Source organism: Crocodylus porosus, unplaced genomic scaffold, assembly GCF_001723895.1.
Source record: "Crocodylus porosus isolate Cpor-Errol unplaced genomic scaffold, CroPor_comp1, whole genome shotgun sequence".
Lineage (NCBI taxonomy): Eukaryota > Metazoa > Chordata > Crocodylia > Crocodylidae > Crocodylus > Crocodylus porosus.
Window position 1 is genome coordinate 71,640,265 of NW_017728931.1, and position 21,876 is coordinate 71,662,140.

Below are 21,876 nucleotides of genomic sequence, written 5' to 3' on the forward strand. Positions count from 1 at the left end.
TTAGGTTAAATCAGTGTACTGAACTTCTGCCCCAGATTCCCTCCAGATTTAAGTTAACTCACAGTCCCCAAGCATCCCAGGATGCTTTGCACCTTCCCTGAAAATCCCACCTTGTAGGGTGGGTGGGTTGGTTAGCTTTGGCCCATGCAGTCTGTTTCAGCCAAGCAAGGAGGCATTCTGTATCCCCACCCCCCCCCACCCCCCATCTTCTGGCCTGGGCTACTGCAAGCATGTGGCTGCATTTTTTTTAATCAGAAATGAATGTCTGTTTACTTGCTTCTTGGTTCAGTCTATGGAGCTCAGACTAACCTGCAAAAATTGAATCAATTCAACCTCAGGCTTTTTAACTGTCTGTACTTAGTCTTTAATGTTTTCCTTTTCCCACAACAGAAGACGACAGCAGACACTGCAATATTGGCTCCCATCCATGCTCATGTTTAAAAAACAAAACAAAAGTCTATCATCTCCCCCGAAGACAGGTTTGATTCTTTTGTCACTTACAAAATAAATTCTTAATTAGTTGCAATGGAATTATCCTGATTCACACCACATCAACAGAACAGGAGTGACATCTAGACAGCAAAATAAAGTGCAATTTTGCTTTTCCTCTTTATGAGAAACTCCCAATGGATATGAATGGGATTGCTGAGAGTAGAATATTAAATTAATTCAAATTGACCTGATTTGTCCTAGCTTATGTAACATATTTTTATCTCTTCGATTTACAGAAAGTAAGAAATTATGAGCTTTTTAAAAAGGCATACTGTGTCTGAGTGGGAACAAGGCTGGTCAAATAAACACCATTTTTGGGTGGGTTTGGTTTGGCTTGGTTTTGTTTTACACAGGCATAAAAATACCATGTGGTCTGCTGGCATATTAGTGAATTCTCTTGTCCTTATGGCAACGGTTCTCAACCAAGGTGTTCCCATGATGGGCTGTGGCCAAATGGAACCTCACTGTGTACCTCTCACATCTCTGTTTACATGAGGTGCCATGTTGGTCAGACCTGGAAGGACTGTGGTGAGATTTGGGAGAGCTACTTTCTAATCTGGCTTTGTAGGAAGCTCACAGTACCACTCCACCTGCTGAAAGTTTCTCATGGTACCCCAGTTGAGAACCGCTTCCAGAGGTTATGAAGCCAGTGACATGCTAATGACCTAACCCTTTATGTCTTTTTCAGCAAAGATGGACAGCATTGTCTCTTGACTATCTAAAAGGAATGAAGGAAACTAGAATGTCAGTTAAGAAAATTTCGCTTAAGCTGATCTCTTAAGAAGTATGGAAGCCAATAAAATGGAAGACAAGAGGTACAAAAGTAAGATTATGAGGTTACCTAACAGAGTGTGTTCCATGCTTCTTTTTTATGCAGACTTGATATATTTAATATACAAACACACCCAGAGACACGCACACACTTTTCCCCCTAAAACTGCATGAAACATCTTTGTCACCAACATAGAAAAATTATAGTATAACATGTTTATTCCTGTGCTGAAATACATTTTCACTCTACTTTCAAAGAGTTAGATTAAATATGCCAGGATTTTCAAATCAGGCAAAGTTTTTTTCCCTTACCAAAGCAAATGCTGTCAGAATTCATGGTATCAAGGTTTACCCTATGTTAAAAGAAAATGGATAGAGTAAAACTAAAGTGTTTTGGATTTATAAGCAATTCATTCCAAAGGTCTTTACAAAACTCAGTTGAAAGAAAGCCACAATTACAGTAAAAACAGCTAGCAAACAGCTAGGAATTAGAATACTGCAAAATAGCTAAATCAAGAGAAAGCAACATTTCATGCAAGACATCAAAACAAATAAAAAACCTATAGAAGATCTTGATAATTTTGATATATAAACATGTAATTTTTTTACGAATCAAAAGACATAGGGATTTTTTTCATGAATGACCAACTAATGCAGAATATTACTTGATTACAGTAGTCACATGGGGTTTCTATACATGTGTGCAAAGCCTGCTCCGATGTGCTAGAAATCCAGTGCATCAGAACAGACTCGATAAATCGAGTTTGCTGGATCACAGAAATTGACATGCTCTGGCAGGCTTCCATGTCACATGTTTCAGCATTGCCGTGAGTCTCTGTGCTGACAAAATGGCAGCAGGGCGCTTTGAAATAAAACACATTTGATGAGATTTAGTTCAAAGCGCCCTACGACCATTTTTTCAGTGCAGGGATGCGTGGAGACACTGATACATGTGCCACATGGCTCACTAATTAAAGCACCCGGTACCACGACCCATAACACGTGGAAAAATGCCCATGAAAGCAGGCCTGATGTTTGACACACAACCCTGCTTTTCAAACAACAATTGTATCAGTTTCATAACATTTCTCTAACAAAAATTAGAAGATAATTACATAAATTAATGGGCACTGAGTTTATTTGGCAATTTACTTCTTTATTAGTCATTATTCAGTGAGGTTCACTGTAGCACGCTGGGTAAAATGTCTTGTGTGTGACAACACTTCCATTACCATCAATGAGAACACCCCGAGAGAGGAAGGAGGAGACTGAGATGATTTATAGTTGTATTGCTTTCTCAGCAGCATTAGCAGGATCCTGCTGGGAGGAAGCTTACAGCAAAGTTCCATCCCAATAAATTTGTAATAAACACTTCATTCCTTTACAGATTAAACTGAGCTCACCAAATGAGACATTATTCTTCAATATTTTTTACCCTAATTCAGTGGAGCAACGTAATTGCTTGCAACAGGAAACATCTCATGAGGCAAGTCTCCATAGAATAACCAAAGCAATACTAACTAAAAGAATTAGTATTAATTGTATTAAGAGTACAGACGATAACTGCAATTTCTTCTCTCAGGTTTCAAGTTTCAGGTTTTATTTCCAGAACAGTTCTGCATATCAGTTTTCTAGTAGTAATCAAAAATTAGTAAGAGGGGCAGAGTGTGGGGGATGGTAGCAGGTGTCGAGCAAGGATTCAGGATTCACAGATTCACAGAAGTTTAGGGCTGGAAGGTAGAAGTGAGGTATAGATTCAAGCTAAGGTGCGTTTAGGAACTAGGCAGGGGCAAGGCACAGGTAGACTAAGGACAGAGGCAAGGGTTAGACTAGGCCAGGGTCAGATGGAATCGAGGTAGGAGCAAGGAGGCAACCAGGTTGGCAGGGTTACAGGCAGGTCAGCAGATGCAGCCAAGTGGTCTGTTGCTCAGACAGTTCTCTTGTCTGGCCTGAGCTTATAAAGGCCCTTGTAGGCAAGCCTTTTTCCTGAGGACTTTAGGGCTGACTGGATCAGCCCCAGTTGGATCTAGATTCCTTACAAACCCTGACTAAACCATCTTAGTCAAATATCAGTCTAACCTGGTCTGCAAAATTTTCTGGGATGCAGATTACACCACTTCTCCAGGTAGTCTGTTTCAGTGTGTGACCACCCGCATAGTTCTTTCTAATTTCCAACCTAAATTTCCTGTGCAGCAGCTCAAGGTCATCGCTTTTAGCCTTGGCTCCTATGGCCACAGAGAACAGTCTCCATCCTTTTTATAATCGACCCTCAATGTATCTGCAGATTATTATCCAATCCCCAGTCAGTCTTCTCTTCTCCAGAATAAATAATAATCTGTCTTTCAAACTTTCTTCACAAATTACATTTCCCAGGCTTTTAATCATTGTTGTCACAATGCATTGGACTTTTTCTAATCTGTCTATATATTTCTTGACAAATGGGGCCCAAAACTGGACACAGTACTCCAAGTTACGTCTCACCACTGTCGAACAGACTGGAAGAATCACTTCCCTCAATTTACAGGGAACACTCCTGTTAATACAACCCAGTATGCTGTAGGCTTATTTTGCAACAAAAGCAGTGTTGATTCATATTCAGAGTCTCATCCACTGTAATCCCCAGATCCTCCTTTGCAATACTGCAGCCTAGCCGGTCATTCTCCAGTCTGTCATTGGACATGCAATTATTCCATCCTAAGTACAGGACTTTTCACTTGCCTTGGTTGAATTTTCTTTGCTTGATAAAGGACCATTTCTCTAGTCTCTCCAGATTATTCTGGATCCTAGCTCTACCCTCCAGTGTGTCTGCAACTCCACCCACCTAGGTGTCAACCACAAATTTGCTAAGCCTGACCTCATTCTCATCCTCCAAATTATTAAGATGTTAAACAATAACCAATCTGGAGCAGACCCCTGGGGAACCCTACTTGATACCCTCCTCCCAGCCAGACATTGAGTGATTCATGACTATGAACTGAGCACAAAGATCCAACCAGTTACGTAACCAACTTAGAGTATTTCATCTAGTCTGTATTTCCTTACTTTATTAATGAGAATGTCAGGGGAGACAGGTGTCAAAAACTTTGCGAAAATCAAGATATATCACTTGTTCTTCCACAAGCCTGGGCTCTTTGCCTTCTTCACTGTGTTTTCTGCCAACTTCACTTAACATCTGGTAACTGACTTTATTTGTGAAGACTGAAGTAAAAAAAAAAAAAAAGGCATTAAATACTTCAGCCCTCTCTGTATCATCCAGGATCTTGAAGTCTATCAATTCAGCTAACTGCATTAATAATGACTCATCATTATATAACAAATACAGAAGAAGTACTTTATATACCAGATCAGCTGAAGATTAGCAACCACCACTTTCACAGATATCAGTATTAGGTCATTTTATATATATATGGAAATGTGTATACTAGAACAAAGCAGCCTGAGGCAATGTGAAGCTGGCAAATGCAAGAGGGAAGGCCAGACGCTTCTGTTTTTTTTTTTTTTTTTTTTTACAGTTACCCTGACTTACTTATTGGAATATCTAAAAAAATTAGACATCTAGCCACAGAGTTAGAATCAAGGATCCCTCTAGACCAGGGGTGGGCAAAGTCTGGCCTGTAGGCCAGATCAAGCCCATGACAGACTCCATTTCCCAGCAACCCCTGCCTGTATCACTCCGATCAGTTTCCACCGAGAGCTCAGGAGCCATGGGGCTGTGACAGCATGGGGCCAGGGTATCCATGGAGACCAGCCCAAGCAAGGCTCAGCAGGGTGGGGAGCTGTGCTGGAGCCGGGGCTGGGATTTTGCAGCAGTGCACGGACCAGAACCAGGGTAGAGCTGTAATCCACTGCTCACATGCCCTGGGCAGGCTGCTGGTGTCCAGTTCAGGCATCTGTAAGAACGATGCAGTTCTGTCCTGAAGTTAAGTAGCTTATTCAACAAGATGTATTTTACAAGACAGAATGGATGGAGGAGAAACACAGACCAAATGTTTAAAACGTGAAACCTTCAGTTAAAAACCGAAGAGTAATGCAAGGTGCAAAGTTGCAGTCTCTCTAACATCAGCCTTAAATAGGTGTTTAAATCAAAAGGTTTGAAACATTTGGCCAATATCCTTTCTAAAAAACTTCATACATGCACCTAGAGGATTTTAATTAAGTATTTTCCATAAAAGTATAGAATAAATCTCAGAGATGTAACGTAAATTATTAACAAACCATGATAAAACCCCTGTAAAGTATCTCCATATTATAGAGCAGACAGAGAACTGAAGAGACATGACCAAGTCTGAAGTATAGAAGCTTCCAACTTTAACTGCTAAAACAGGATTTCTCTCTAGCACACAGAGCCAATACTGTGGGCAGGAGAAAAGAAGCAAGCATTTCAGCAAGCCTACATGTAGACAGTCCCAAAGGAAATTCTTGGGCAATGCACCTGAGGACCAATAAACAAATGAACCACAGAATTTCTCCTATTATATAACAAAGCAAGGCTGAGACACGTGAGAGATGAAAACACTTGTAGAGTTATTTTCCTGAAGAGTTATTTGTTATGCTATGTCAATGCATTTCATTTCAATTATGTTCCTAAATCTTAATGAGCAAGAAATGGGTTTTGTGACTTTTGCATTAAATGAACACATCTTAAGCTAGTCTCTAAAACCTAGAATTCCACCCTTATGTTCAACATTATTAAGGTTTTAGATCTAATCCAAAACCAAATAAGCAGGATTGACCTACATGGGATTTTGATCAGGACTTTAAAGCCCAGATACAGGTTGGTGTGGTTTCCAAAACATAACAGAAACTACTATTGTAAACCATTCCTCATATTTAAAAGAGCTTGCACCTAACATTACTAGATTGGTCACTGTGAGGTCTGCAAGGCAATACTAAGTAATTTCAGCTTTCATTTTGAAGTTTATACTTCAATTTGTTCTGGCAAGGAAGAGCAGTACCCCCAGCATGACCTCTACCTCCAAGCCTTTTTTTTTTTTAAGGAATTGGGTGGAGAGTGTTGCACTCATTTGCTAATGTAAATTTGTGGGTATATTATAGAACGTTCTTTTCATTCTTTCTAAATGTACCTAGAGATCATTAAAAGTTGCAATTTAAATGTGTATAAAATTGAAATAAAATTACAGGTTTGGATATTTCTGAGGTTTTTTTCTCTTAGTTTTTTTTGTTTTTGTTTTTTAATTCCTGTCTGAGATGACAGAGGATCCAGGCAAGATATTCCACATAGTTTAGCTGTATAGGAAGAACAGAATGGATCGGCTGACACACCCCATGTTCCCCAGGATATAGATTCTACATAGGACCTTCATAACTTTATGCACATGATTCTAAGGAGGGGAAGAATTCCATGATGTGGAAACTTGCAAATATGTGCTGGTACATAAGAATTACTAGACTGGATCACACCAGCTATCCATTATATTTAGAACTGTATTTAAAACTTCTTGGCCTGAACATCTTGCAGCAGTAGGTGCCACTGTAAAATCATGTTATATGAAAAGATCATTTATTTTTTATCACTTTTGAATTTGCTGCTTTTCAATTAAATTTAATATGCCCCTGTTTCTTGTATTAGGAGACCTGGACAACAAAAGTTATTAATGTGCTTCATATTATTCATTTTTTTCAATTTAATTTTATAAAATACAAAATTCTGGTTTCCTAAGACACACAGTCTGAGACTGCTACATGTTGGTGCTATACCATGCCCAGTGGCTAATCCAGGGGTTGTGTTGCAGTCCCATTCCCCAACTAAGCTGCCATAGTAGATTTTGCTCTACATAAAGCTTTGAGTTGGGTATTTATGCAAATGAAATTAAATTTCACCCTCTCTCCCTTTGAGTTATATTTAAAACGGATCATTCTAAGGCCTAGCATCTAGTATACAATACACTGTTTGGCAACACCAGGTTCCAGGCCAACAGAGTACTACAGAGCAGTAATGCTTACATTGCTCCTAAACCTTACACTATCTTGATGACTGGACGGAAGCATCTCAGCTAGCTCTTCCATCTCTTTTTCCAACTGGGTATTAGTAACTTGACTGCATTGGAGCTCTTCCACACAATTCTCATACACATGTAAAAGGTTTTGGTCTTACCATCAACAGAAAGGTTAGCTATAAACTGCAGCCACATAAACTTTGCTTAGTAACACCAGTACTAGAAAGAACAGCTTGCCTACCATGGCCCAGAACTTTTTAGGATTAATTTTCCTCTATTAGTGAACTAAGCAAATCTAAATTAGAAGTTGATAAGAAACAAGAAACAAGAAATAAAGAACGTCAAGTTGTAAATTTTTCATCTGTATTTCAGGACATAATGGCATTCTTACAAAAAAACACTTAGATATCTCTTAACTTCAAGTACTTTAAATTAGGGTTGCACCAATAGAAAATTTTTTGGGTCAACACCAATGGCCCTTTTTTTATGAGTCATATCGGCTGATATTGATCCGATTCTGATATGCAGCCAGGCAGTATGGAGAGCTGCGTCCGACTGGTAAATCCATTGTGAAGGAAGAGGCGAGAGGGGAGGGAAGGACTGGGGGGCAGGGCAGATTGAGGCCCATGCGGTGAGGGAGGGAGTGGGGCTGGGGCAGGGCTCGGCACTGCGGAGCGGGGTGGAGCAGGGGGACAGGGGCGTGAGTGGGTTGTCCAGAGGGCATTTGCGGGGGGAGCATGGCTCCCACTGCTGCTGCACACACACCGATAGAGAATGGCGGGGCATGTGCTCTCAGATCTGTGTGCAGGGCATGGGCAGGCTGCTGCTGCAGGCTGGGGCCAGCAGCAGAGCCAGACTCTTTCTGGCAAAGGCCTGGGCTGGGCTGGGCTCTGCTCAGGGCAGGTGGCAGTAGCACTGGAAAGGGACTATGGGGGAGGTGCAGCCACCCCAAAATTTGTTGTAGCCCCCATAGGCCTCCCTTCCAGCATCACCACTGCCCACCCCCACTGTGAAGAGCCGGGTGCTGCCCCGACCCTAGCCCACAGTGGCAGTCTGCCCTTGCCTCATACACAGATGGGGCTGCTCCAGCCCCACTCCCTTCCTGACCAAGGGGACCTCAATCTGCCCTCTTCCCACCCACCACTTCCCTCACAACAGACTTACCAACCAGACCCAGCTGCTCTCCACACTGCTGAGCTGCACTCCTGGCTGCTTACATGCTGCACTACAGCTACATGCATGCACAGTGCATTTATCAGTGGCATTATCAGCCACATCAGCCAAAAAAAGTTGATTGCTGATACTGTCAATTTTTCTTAAATTAGTGCCAATCCAATAGTGGACTGATGTATCAGTGATGCTCTACTTTAAACATAAACACAGATACTAGATGGAATGGGAAGCACCAGTATTATATAAGATTGCTAAACAATTTCCATTTTAAGACCTGGTTTTGGGTCATTTATAAAACTTTACCAAACTTTATAACCATTTAGGCCAATATTTTCCATACCGGCTGCATACCTCTTTTTTTCTTTCTTTTTTGGGAGGAGGGGTTGGAAGGATTCAGGATTCTGTCCCCTGCCTCCATCCCCACTTCTAGCACCTAGGCAGTCTGGGATAAAAGTTGAATGGGGTAGGAGGGAGAGAGAATAGCAGATCAGAAGATAAAGTCTGCTGAGACATGGACTGGTATACAGGGAGACTAGGATGAGATGAAACTCAAAACCAAAGGAAGAGGATGGAAAAGCTAAGAATGGAAGCCAGCATAGGGGAAGGGATTCTGAAAGAAAAACGTGGAGGCATACAATGAAATTGGAAGAGAAGCTGAGGGAAGGGGCAGACTGTAACTGGCTGGACAAAGTAGCTAAGTCTAGGAACCAAAGATGAATAAATAGGGGAGGGGGAAGCAAGACAGTTACAATAATAAGTTGCTGGTCAAGATGAGAACTGAGAACAGTGGTGGGGAAATGCATGTGGAGTCTGTAAGAATGTGTAAGGGCAAACCAGAATTGTATGAGTCCCCAAGGAAGGAGACTGGGTGCCCTTCCTTGGCATGTACATGAAAAGCTTGGAAAAGAATATGATTGGCTGGACAAGCAGACTGGAGTAGGGTAAGAAACCTGAGTGACTGAGTGAACAATGAGCTCTGGTGAGGAGAGACAGGATCAAATTGCACAGATCAGAAGAGATGAGGTAGAAAAGATCAAATCTGGGTGCATCAGGAGATACAGGCAGAAAAGGCAGTGCCTACCAAAGCATGCTTATTTCCTACAGCTTGGAATAAAACTCAGAATCCCACATTTTACTCCCCTAACTGTAAAATATCTGCAACACTCACTGGCAAATTACCATATACCCTTCTAACATTAATCCACAAAGTATGACAACATACTATTGCTACTGACTGTTCCATTAGCTCAAATGACAGAGGTCTGTGCAACAGATCTAAAGATTCCAACCTCGCTGACAACCCATGTGAGCATCAACTTGATGATCCACAGTAGGATTTCTGGTTTACTCCATGTACTTTAAAAAAAAAAATCTCAGGGTAGGGAAGTTGTATATTGCCTTTTCCCAGCAGAAACAGCTGCCTTTTACCCCTGTAATAAAGTAGGGCATTAAACCAGCATTTTCTTAATTTTCAACTTAATGCTTTTTATTTCAAAGGTAGTTTTAATTTTGACAATAATGGAATGGTTTAGGTTGTTCTCCCCATTTGAAACATTAAGCCTGATGCTGGAATGGGCAGTGGTCTGAGATTCTTTTTAGAACACTAAACAGGAAGTTCTCAAGCAGGATATGAGGAGTATGCAGTCTGCCAACCTCATTCTATACTCTGGTTAGTATACTGGAAGTAGCACTAGAAGATATTAAAATGGAAGGAGCTTTCACTTAACTGATCTGCTAAGAGACTGTACAAGATAACCAAGCTAATACCTCTCAAATCCTCCAACCAAAATACTTCAACTTTTGTGATCAATCAAGAAGAACATTGCAGCCAAGAAGTCAATGCTGCATAAACCACAAGATATTATTGATCATCTTAATTTTGTACACCAATTGTGGCCCCGAGGCAGACATTTTACATCTAACTACCAGTTGCCACCTCTGAGAAAGTGAACCCATATCATTATAGAACAGTGAGCATGGGAACTATTTCTGAGTCACTCCAGCAGGAGTTTTTTTTGGAGAACAGAATGGATTCTAGAGGCAGATTCAAAACTTCAGGTGTATCAAGGGGCATCGTGCTTCAGGGCATTTGTTATTTTGCTTTTAAAACCGGGACTCAGCATGCTCAGACAGGACAAACTAAGGAAATACAAAGAGAGTAAGACATTTAACACTCATTCCCATTTTACTGAAGGTAACTATTTGGAGCAAGGAGCTCACAAACAAAGTGAATGGCATTTTAGCATTTACAATATGTTACCAACATACAGTTCAATATTAGCAAGGGCTTTCATCCACCAGCAACTGACTTACCACATCTGTTTTACTGCTAAGCATGTGCCCAGGATTGATGACATACCTGACATTTTGTCTCACTTACAGGTGGACTGATTTTGAGACCTGTCCCAGAGAGCCAGCAAGGCACTTGAACAAATGCTGCTTTTTGAAACCTTGGCATATGACTACTCTCCAATTAGTACAAAGATTAAAAGAACCATGAGCATTTAAGGTTCATCTATACTGCCTCTACGCATGCCTACAAGCTCCATTGAGGGGCACACCCCATCCACTCCTGTTCAGCCTGTGTCAAATCCCAGAAGTGAAACAATTCAACTGTCTGTAGCAGGTCACCAAGGTGTGTCTGCTCATTTAAGTTGGGTTACCATATGTCCAGGTTTTCCTGGACCTGTCCTCTTTTTGTATCATCTGATCTCTGTTCAGCCTTTTTTTTTAAATTCAAATGTCCAGGATTTTGCTGTGCTCAGCATCAGTGTTTTTCCCAGCACTTCCCACCTTGCCCTAGCAAGGGGATCTTTGGGATTGGGGGAAGGGCAATTGTGGCCACCATGCAGCAAGGTAGGGTGCTGGGGGGAGCCCTGGCAGCTGGATGCAGGTAAGTCTATGGGGAAGGGCCAGGACTTGAGGACTGTCAGAGGGCTGGGGGTAGTGCAGAAGAGCATATGAGTCTGTGTGTGGGTGTGTGGAGGGGATGGGTGAGTGTGTGGGGGGGGTGCCTGCTGGCACTGGTGGAAGCTGTCCAGGTGCTGGGCCTGTAACAGGGCAGGGGGACAAGAGGGAGGTGCCTGGCCCTCCAGCAGGAAAAGGGAGCAGGGGGGACTTTTGGGGACAGTGGAGAACTCTATGCCGAGCCAGCCACACTAGGTCCGCCCCTTGCTCATAGGGGCATGGTGGCCGGGAGACCCTGCAGGTTTAGAGGGAACAGGGGGCTGTGGCTTGAGAGTGAGGGACAACAGAATGGGCAGAAGCAGGGCACTGTCATACCACTGCTCCCCACACACAATCATATATCCCACTATACCCCCCCCCAGCAGATGTCCTATTTTTTGGAACTGGAAATTATGGTAACCCTACTGTAAGAGAGCAAGCAGCCAGAGAGGCAGTTTGCAGGTGGTGAGGCGGGTAATTGAAGAGTCACCTGACCAACAGAAGTCTGGGCTGGAACTATACAAGCCCAAGGCTTCAGCTGGTCAGGCAGTCCAGTTCTGGGGGCCAGGAAAACAGGAGCTCCTGGCAAGACAGCAGCAGGGCTCCTGAAGTCACAGTGAAACTGGGACTGGGAAACTGCATGTCTGGGAACAGGAGAAAGCTGCCTGGGGCAGAGAGAAAAACCAGCTTATGCAGGCAAGGATTCTCTATTCTATGTTAAGCCCAGAGACAGTTTGGGCATCTGCTGGACGGCATAAGTATTTTATTTTAAAGTTATGCTGCAGGGGCAGGCTCAGGGCTTACTCAGAGAGCCAGCAGCCCAAGAGGGGCTTTAGACAGAGACTGCCAGAGCTCAGCAAGCTGGGTAGGCCCAACTGGCCCAGGATCGGGCTCAGAGCCCAGGAGGGGCCAAAGGTCCAAGAATGACCATCACCAGGGACTGAGATGGTCGGGGATGGCAGGGAGGCTACAGACTAGAAACCAGGTCCTGTACTGTGGGCCTGGGCTAAAGGACCCAGCAAGAGCATAAAGGGAGCCGGCTGGTAAGGCCAAGACCCTTACAGAGTGACTAACAGTACAGTAACACTTGCAAGGCTTGGAGCCACACAATCTGCCCTTAAGGCTACAGGTGCCCTGCAGGGGCATAGGTAAGCCACAAAGGGCCTAATTAGGCTTGAGGGCCAAGCTGAGGTGAAGAAAGTCCAGAGGAAGGGTCCAATGATTTGCACAGACTCAGGCTCTTTCCAACAGCCCAAGGGCAGCCTTTCTTACACTATGTCTAGTAGGAATGAAGCATGACAGGCAAGTGAACAAGAGAGAGCTACATAAGAGCCTGAGCCAGGCAGGCAATGCACAGCCATCAGGAGGCATCATGACCATCCCAGTGGCCATGAGCCAGCTACATTGCCCTACAGCAATACCAAGCATAATCCCCAGAGCTACTCTCACTCACCTATGCTTCATTGTAACCACTCATATCAGTATCACATGGTATTGATACTATTGTTACATCTGCCTAAATCTTTAGTGGTGGTGCTGGGTATGGCACAAAAATGGTGGTGCAGGCATGCCCACAGAGTTAAAGGGGAGCAGGCGAAGGGAAAGTTTACAAACCTCCTGTCTGGGCTTATCAGGCATCAAGCACTGCATTAGATCTTTGGAGGTTTTCAATAAGGAGGCTGTTAGAGGGTGGTCTCAAGCCAAAATTTGAGAATAGATCCCTAATAACCCATTGCTATTCAGATTATCAAGGATTTAGTGCAAGTTCTTCACCGGCAACACCAGTGAAAACCAGTGTTCATTTAGCTCAACATCATATTCCTTAGGACAGTTTAAAAAAAAAGTTTAAATTTGAAATTTGAAAAAAACCCAAGACAACAGTAGTAGAGCTCCCTGTTTGGGAATTTTGGACCACTTGTTCAGACTGGGGTGACAACTGTGGCTCAAACACATGCTAAGAACGCAACTGAAAGATGTTTGGGCTTTGGCATTGCTTGCAGGATATATATGATGCCCCTTGTTGAGAACCAGGTCAATTTTCTGGAGCAAGCTGGTGTGTACATATGCAGAAACAATTTTTGCTACTAGGTTCAAAGGCAAGGAGCTTGTTCATGTGGAGGTTCAAAGCTAAGCATTGGCAGTAAGATGAAATCAATACGGCATGGAAAAATGGGCATGCTAGGAAGTCAGCTGATGTTTGACTTGGATTCTGGCAGCTAATAGATAGTATTGTATACCTACATGAAAACATTGACTGATTTTGTAAGGCGATTGCCTTAATCACTAGGACAATTAGGGACTAAGCAAAGATACAGGGCCCTTCCTAGAGGCATTTACAAAATGGTCTGAAACGCAGAGGATCAACAGGGAGCTGCCTTGTTCTCTGGAGGTACCAGATCAAAATTTGGAGGAATTGGTAAGTGGCTAAATCTGCACACCAGGAGGAAGGATCAATGATCACCTATACAAGAATATGGCATTGAATAGCCATGTTATACAAGAATGAAGAATGAGCTACACCTCCCCAGTTACTGAACAGATATATTTTTGGCTAATATCAAAGGGAGGGAATCATTACCTGCTTAGAAACTTGGGCTGGATTGAGAATAGGGTAGAGACAGGTTAATTCCCAGTATGTCTACAGTGCAGGAACTCATTCAATAGTGGGTCAAATTCCCTGATAAAAATCACATTTTCAGTAGGTTTAAGAGAAAGGATCTCCTAAAAAGCCTGAGGAACAGGGGTTGGAATTCCTAACACTTAGTGCAATGACAAGATAAACTCTCCTTCCCTAGACCAATTAGATGTTATTTGAGGGAGGATGGTATGAGCCCAACAACAGGCTGGGACCAAGTCTGCAATGTGGACGGGCTGAAGATGCCTTGGAACAGGTGAAAGTGATTAAGGAGGATTCATGCTGAGGGCCACATAATTCATTACAAACTAATTCCCAGATGATTTAAGACAGTTGTGGGCTGATTAAAGACAGGATACCTCTTGTATCCTGTCTTTCTTCCTGTGGAGCTAGGAAAAAGGATGATGTCATAGTTAAGACAACTGAATGTTCTCTTGGCTCAAGAGCTGGAAGCCTTCTGGCAACATGGGCCGAAGCCTTCAATCTGGCTGTAGCTACAAACGGAAGTCTCTCCCCCCATAGCGGCCAGCTACCTGCAGTTGCTCTCGGTGTTGCCTGACCCCTCTACAGTAAAGAAAGCACAGACACAATGGAGCAGCAAGCTCTTCTTCAGTGGAGGGGAGTGCTGCACAGGGAAGGAGTGGCACAACACAGCCAATACCTGATCCCCTACACTGGACTGAACTTGCCTTAGATAAATGGATTCTGTCAGAGGTCCTGTTTCATATTTGACAAGATATTTAAAATGGCTGTTTTCATAGGTGGTCACTAATTTGTGTTCCTCAGTTTCTGCGTACATCACTTTGGCCTTTCAGGTCATGATTTGCAGAAGTCCTGAACACTCACAGGTGTTGCTGAAGTCAGTGGGAGCTATGCTTTGATCTATAAGGTTCTCAAAAGGACCTATATTATGTTAAGAACACTAAAAAATAACATCCTAAGTGGTTTCCAAAATTAGTGGTAGATTTCAACCATAATCTCTCTGTCCTCAGCTTCCCCACTCTATGGTCTGGATAATACCACTCTCCAACCTAACGGGGGCTTTGTGAAGATTAAAGAATTTGCAGTTTTGAAGCATGCAGACATCACAGTGACAAGCAAAGCAAAAAATCCCATGAGGAACATGAATAATTCTGTCTTCAGAGCAAAATTTAAGTAAATACTGAACTGTTAATAAAGAAGCCACATATTAAACAATGAGGATAAAACAAAAGATTGACTGCCTGGTCAGTAAGCAAGCACTGTACATCCTGTGCATTAACAGTATGCAAGTGTGTGCTCAAACCTGTACAACACTGTATAAATGTAAAAGTAAAATTAAGGTTGTACATGCATCCTTAATTCATGTTTGAGTGCTTGATCTTGCACTGTTAATATTTTCATGCAGTTTTTCATCATGTATCATAGTGTATCATCATGTATAGAATTTCAGGAGTAAATTTGTAGTCTACCACTTGTACAGGTGTCCAAAGCTCCAGACGCTATACTATTTTCAGTTTATCGAGTCTGTTTCTATAACAAACCATTTCCAATGTATCCTTAGTTCACCTTGTCAAAGAGTACTGCTTTCCCAAGGCTGCCTCAGGGTCCTGTTGACGGATTGCTCTAATTGCAGTTGGTGCAGTAAAAAAAGCAGCCACTTCATGCTCCGCTACCACACGGAAATAAGCACCAGCATCTGGCGTTCCCACAGGCTTCCCCTATGGAGAGATTAATTTAAAATGTCACAGGATAAAAATATTTCATAATTCCTTGACAGTTCAAGACTTGAACATATAACAATAGCATCAACACAGTTACCACAGTAATTTCAAATATTTCAAAGATGCCTTTTTAAAAATACAACGAGATTACTTGTTTGTTGTAGCAGTAACATCACAACCTGGAGTCATATTCTAGGATACTTTCAAAAAGCTTCAGGATCAATCTTCAATTACACTTAACAAGTCCTAGCAGCGGGCGAGGAAACCAAGGGAGAAGCTATGCAAAGGAGCTATTTATTTACTGGGGAGAGGAGGAGTAATTTCTACACTCATCCTGATCTTGGAACAGACTAAGTAAACCTGCAGGGTTTCAATGAGCCAAATTAGACCTTGGAAGTTTCAGCCATGCCTCCCTTTTTCTAGCCGCATCCACAGTGGCAACATAGAATTTAGTTATGTTGGCTCTTTACTACCCAGGAATCTCCCACAGTAGGTAAATCCCCAGTTAGCTTCTTATGCTAGATTCCCAACCTCTTTATGCTACACACATTGTGCAAAAGAACTAGGGAGGAGTCCACGGTCTCCCCCTTCATGTTTTAGTGTGCTACCATACCAGCTTTTTACTAAACATTGACTTTCCATATTTCAAATCACATCAGGAAATAGTAAACAAAAGTCAACTGGATGTAATAAGTTTTTCAATGGCCAGAAATAAAAATTCCAATTATATTCTATTGAGTTGTAAACACAGAAAGCAGATGACACAGGACTGACCCCCAAATAAAAATACCTTAGTGTATGTGATTACTTCAGTGAGTGAAGTGCTCCATGTCTTGTTATTTTAGATGATAAAGATGAAGTTAAAATAAAGTGACTTTTAGCTTTGCAGGTATTGCCATGCCCTTTTCACTAGGAAAGGTCACATTCAGAGGATGAACTTTTGCTATCTCACAGGGCTTATATCCAAGTTAGGAGAGACATACACCTTTCATACTGCAAATGCCACTTGTCCAATGTTTATGCAAGAACCACAAACACGGCAAGAATTTCATTGTTGCAAATGTCACATATTTCAAAATTAAAGCCATTATGGAGGAAATATACAGAGTTAACTCAAATCTCTCCTGTCTTGTATAAGTAAACATGTTGAGCATACTTTCCTTTAGCAACTTTCCTCACATGCATGCATAATTTAATAAATATCAATGTGTGGAACTTGCATGTACATCAGAGACAATCTATCTGCCAACTCTGTTCCCTTCCATTCATTGGTGACCACATATATTTCTTAAAGTGTGCCAAGTAATGTTCAAATACTGTATATTTTTCATTCCGTTCCCCTCATGCACTTAATATAAACCAATATTTGGAAAAGGTTAAACCCAGTAGATTTCATAGACATTAGGGCAGGGGTGGGCAAAATGCGGCCTACCAGGCCATTCTATCTGGCCTGCGGGGCCCCTAAAAAATTTAGAAAATTAATATTAATCTGCCCTGGGCTGCTTGTCATGCGGCCCTCGATGGCTTGCCGAAACTCAGTAAGCGGCCCTCTGCCCAAACCAATTGCCCGCCCCTGTATTAGGGGCTGGAAGGAACCTTGTGACATCATCAAGTCCAGCCCCCCGCCCCAATGGCAGGAAGTCAGCTGGCATCAAGTGACCTCAGCAACAAAAACATCCGCATGTTTTTTGAAAGAGTCCAAAGTAGGTCCTTGCACCACCTCTGGGGGGAGTTTGTTCCAGACCCTGGACGCTCGCACCATAAAGAACTTTTTTTCTTATGTCTAATCTAAATTGGCCTTCCAGGAGTTTATGGCTGTGACCGCCAAACGAGGACCCTCCCCATAGGTGGCTCACCTTCAGCAAGGAGGATGCCGCTGATCTCCCTGGATCGCTACGGGATCAGAGTAGCTTTCTTAACGTCCAGTCCCCGCCTTAGTTCTCGCCCGCCACGACTTGGTGTTAAGTTCAGTCAAGGTTGGTTCGTGGGTGCTCCGCAGCCCGGGATCCCTCGATGGTCACGTTGCGGGGCTCCGCCACCCCTGCACCCCAGCCTCACACCACCTCTAGTGTTCTCCCCCTTTTGTGGGTCTGACCTCTTCTTCCTGGGCTGGTTGCTTCCCTTGGTCTGTCCTGCCCTCGTAGGATTACCCTGCTCCGTCCTCTCCCGCTATGACCTGTTCGACCCGCTACTGGTTGCAGCTCAGGTTGGGCCCTGCCAAAATTTCCTTAACCTTATCTCCCTGACTGTGCCACCCCTACAGTTCTTGCTGGGGTATCCTCTTGACTAGAAAAACAAAACCAATAAACAACTCAAAAGCGCGACCCCACAGCCCCTTACTGACTGGGTCCTTGTTCAGACCTCCTCGGGTCCTCTTGGGCAATACCTGCCACTCAATCAGCCTAATACCCCTCTAGGTTTCCGGCCACGGCTGGTTGGCAGCAACCTCCACCGGTCTATGCCCCCTCAGGGCTCTTCCAGGTCCTGGTCCCCTCTGGCAGGGTCGCGTCCCCACACCTCCACCCCAACACTCAACCTGTGGGTCTCGCAAACTTCTGGTCCAGGACCCGGGGTTCCCTCGTCGGATGTTCTGCTGGCCTGCCTCTCCTCGTGTTCTGTCTCCGGTCTGCTCGTCTGACTCTGCTCACCCGATGTCCTGCAGCTGGCTGTTGTTGCTGCTCCTCCCTCTGGCTGAGCAGGTTGCTGCTCTTCTCTAGGGCTCTCTGCCCCTCTTATTGGGGAAGCTGCCGTCAGCTCCGCTCTGGAGCCCTCTGTCCCCCTTGTTGGGAAAGCCGCCGCCTGCTCCGCTCTGGAGCTCTCTGTTCCCCTTATTGGGAAAGCCGCCTGTCCTGCTCTGGGGCTTTCTGGCCCCTTACTGGAGAGTTCGCCGCCTGTCCCGTTCAGGGTCTCTCCACCCCTCCTACTGCGGGACCAGGTCCCATTTCCTCTGCGCCCTGTTTCCTTTCTCTGGTGGCCGTTTTTATCCCCACCAGCTGCCTGCTTGCGATGACGTCATCTTCCGGCCGTGTCGATACAAATAAGCGGCCACGTGGGCTTCTCTGCTGGTGCTGGTAAGTCTTGTCCTAGCTCCCTGGGACAATGGCCATTAGAACTTTTCATCCCTTGGGAAGCTCTGGTGAAAAGCTGTTCTCCCAGGTCCTCATATACCCCTCTTATATAATTGTAGGCTGCTACAATTCGATAGATGGTACCATCCAATGGACAAATACAGTAGAATACAAAAATGTGAAGGATATTTTCAAATTGCCAAGATGAGAATGGAACACAAATATTTTAGAGCCAGGGTCAGCAGCCTACAATTCCCAAACCAGATCTGGCCCACAAAGAGATCTCATAAGGCCCAAGAAGGTATGACATGGCCCAGGGCAGCACCAGTGGATCAGGCTGAACCACTGTTCCTTCTGCAGAACCCTCCTCACTGCTCTTTGCCTCTGCTTACCTCTCCTCAGGAAGGTCCAGGCATGGCCTTCGGATGTAAGTTCCAGTACACATATGGAATGCACGGTGAATTTTCCTAATTCTTAAGAATTTGTTGGTGACCTGAAGCATGTAGGTTTGTATCCATTAAAAATATTTTGTTTTCCTAATATAACTAGTTTTCCCAATCCCTTCTACTACCAGACCCACCTCATGACAATTCAAGGGGCAAGATTTTGTTTAAACTCAGTCAACAGCAGTCCACAATGACATAGTTGGCCAATTAAACTATAATTCAAGGACCATGCAGAGCACTTCTATGCTGTTAGACTTCCTCCCCCACCACTTAGATCTTCCAAGTGAATCTTTCTTCATCAGTTCTCAATCTACCCTAGCACTAAATGGAACCCAAAATGTAGACTCACATTTCTTCCATATAGTTCATACCACACACAGGCATTTGCCAGTATGAATTGGGCCAATGCTTATATTTCCCCAGACCTTCTTGCATCAAGCATAAGCAGGGGGAAGAGAGGAGAAATGATGGAGGGAAACACAAAAGGGATTAAGAGAATACAAAGAAGTAAGAGCCAGGAAAGTGATGGAAAGGAAGAATAGAAACAATGTGCAGGAAAAGAAAAGCAGTACAATAGGTATAGTAACAATGAAGAGAAGGAGGAACATAAAGGAAAAAAAGAAAGTGCAATACAAAAATAATATTCACAATACAGGAATATAAAAAAAAAACAGTTGGGTTGAAGTGGTGGTGGGAAAGACCAAAAACAGAGAAACCACAAATGGGTAAATGCTGCTTTTTTCACAAACTTTTTTTGTTGTAATGTGCCCTAGTACTCTCCAAATGAAGCAGAACAGACTGCTTATCTGTGGGGGGAAGTATGTACTCTTTCTTTCCTTTAGTACACTGCTGCCAAAAACCTATGTAACATCTCTTGCATTTTCCCCAAACCATCCTTTTACACGTTCACCCACTAAGACATCTCTTTCATAACTTTGAAAACCTGGCTGGGCAAGAAAATGCTATTTATAAAACACATGTTCCTCAATGATGCCTGCCAATATTTTGCTCCAATCTAAGTGTATATCCCTAGTTAATACCAAAATAAGTGATGTCCTTACTGTGAAGGAATCCTGACTCATACAAAAATCTTCCCAGTACCTTATCATGTAACTAGACTGACAACATTTACAATCATCTTGGACAGAAAAATCCAACTGCAAAACAATTTTAAAATTGGTTTAACTTCTGGTGAGAAAAGTGAGTTGCTACTTTTAATCTTATTGGAAAGTTTCCAGATCCCAAGAAAAGACTGATAATGTGTCGCAGTTAGTAATGGTAAGGCACTAAAGGGCTAGTTTGGATACTTATTCTCACTTGTGCTTAGGATAATTCTATTCACTGACACTAAGCAGGAAAAAAATTAATGATGAATAGAGGCAACATTACATTTTCATTAATACAAAAAAAAGTCTAACTTTATACATTGAATAGTCACCTTTCAAATGTAAAATGAATGTTCAACAGCTATCTATCCTCCTGAATCCATTTGAGCCACCTCCTATGCCTCTATATAAAGCTTTCCTTATCAAAAGCAGAATGAACTGACACAATATACCTTTTTTCACATTTAACATGGAGGGGAAGCCCTCCTGGATTCAAGTATAAGCAGGGGTCAGGCAACTCCATCCCCAACACAGGCTTGAGATCAGTTGGAGCCACAGCTGCTCCACCCTAAATTCATCTTAAATTCGAAGTTATCTTGGATTCAAGTAAATACAGTGTATGAATTTCAGAAGCCAGTAACCCAAATTGAAACTGATGAACAACACAATAATTTTACCCCTCTGATGCTCAGGAAGATTATAACAAATAGTACAGGAAGCCACAGGAGGCATTTGCTGCATGGTATTTAAATGAAAATGTAATCATTCTAAAGGATCAAACAAGCACATGTTGAATTGATTAAGAACCATCTTAAACGTTTCAAAAAGTATTCGTCAACAGGAAGCATCATTGAATCAGGGTATGTCTAATAGAGTCCCATTAGGATCAGTACTAGGTCTAACGCTATTCAATAATTCCCACAATAATCTGGATGTAAAAATAAGATCACTGCTGATAAAGTCTGTAATTAATGTAGATTGACAAAATAATTATGAGAAGAGGAAACTCGTACCGAATATCTTGAATTACTTGGACCCATCCCAAAATTGTGTTTTAATGCAAATAAATATAAAGTTATACATCTACTAACAAGGAATGAAGGCCACAACTATAAAACAGGAGACTAAAATCAGGGATTCTGAAAACGGCCCGGGGTCACATTGGAGAAGCAATCCAACATAATCTCCCAGTACAATGCTGTGGGGGGAAAAAGTTAATGTGGTCCCCTATATATAAGCTGGGAGTAATGACTGGGAGGAAGGAAACACATTTATCTCTGTATATACTATTGGTGAGAGAGATACTGGAATACAACAAGTTCTTGTGTCCCCAAAAAAAGGTTGTTGGAAACAACTGAAAAGAGCCCACAAAAAGTATTTAAAAGCTAAAGAAAATGCCTTTACAAGCAAACAATTTTTTTTAGGATTTGAATCTGTTCTTTCAGGTCTCAACCCAATCTCTAGCTCTTAAAGATTAAGATAGGACTGAGTGGAAGAAGGTAAAATTACTTGACATCTCTTTAGAGTGGGGTTCTGACATCTTCCTCTTAAATAGAACATTGTATTGATGGAATTTGGC

At 42.8% G+C, this 21,876-nt stretch overlaps 1 protein-coding gene across 4 annotated transcripts in view; it reads right to left on the reverse strand.

The window, feature by feature from the left end:
• ACSS3 (acyl-CoA synthetase short-chain family member 3) overlaps positions 1 to 21,876 on the reverse strand; it is a 178,383-nt gene that overhangs the window by 90,006 nt on the left and 66,501 nt on the right. For all 4 annotated transcript variants that reach the window (XR_002102507.1, XR_002102506.1, XM_019543148.1 and 1 more), the window contains one exon: positions 15,523 to 15,674. Coding sequence is in view for 2 of the 4 variants with exons in the window: in XM_019543148.1 (XP_019398693.1) it covers positions 15,523 to 15,674 (152 nt within the window). In the remaining 2 variants the exon portion in view is untranslated. The remainder of the gene's footprint in view (positions 1 to 15,522; positions 15,675 to 21,876) is intronic.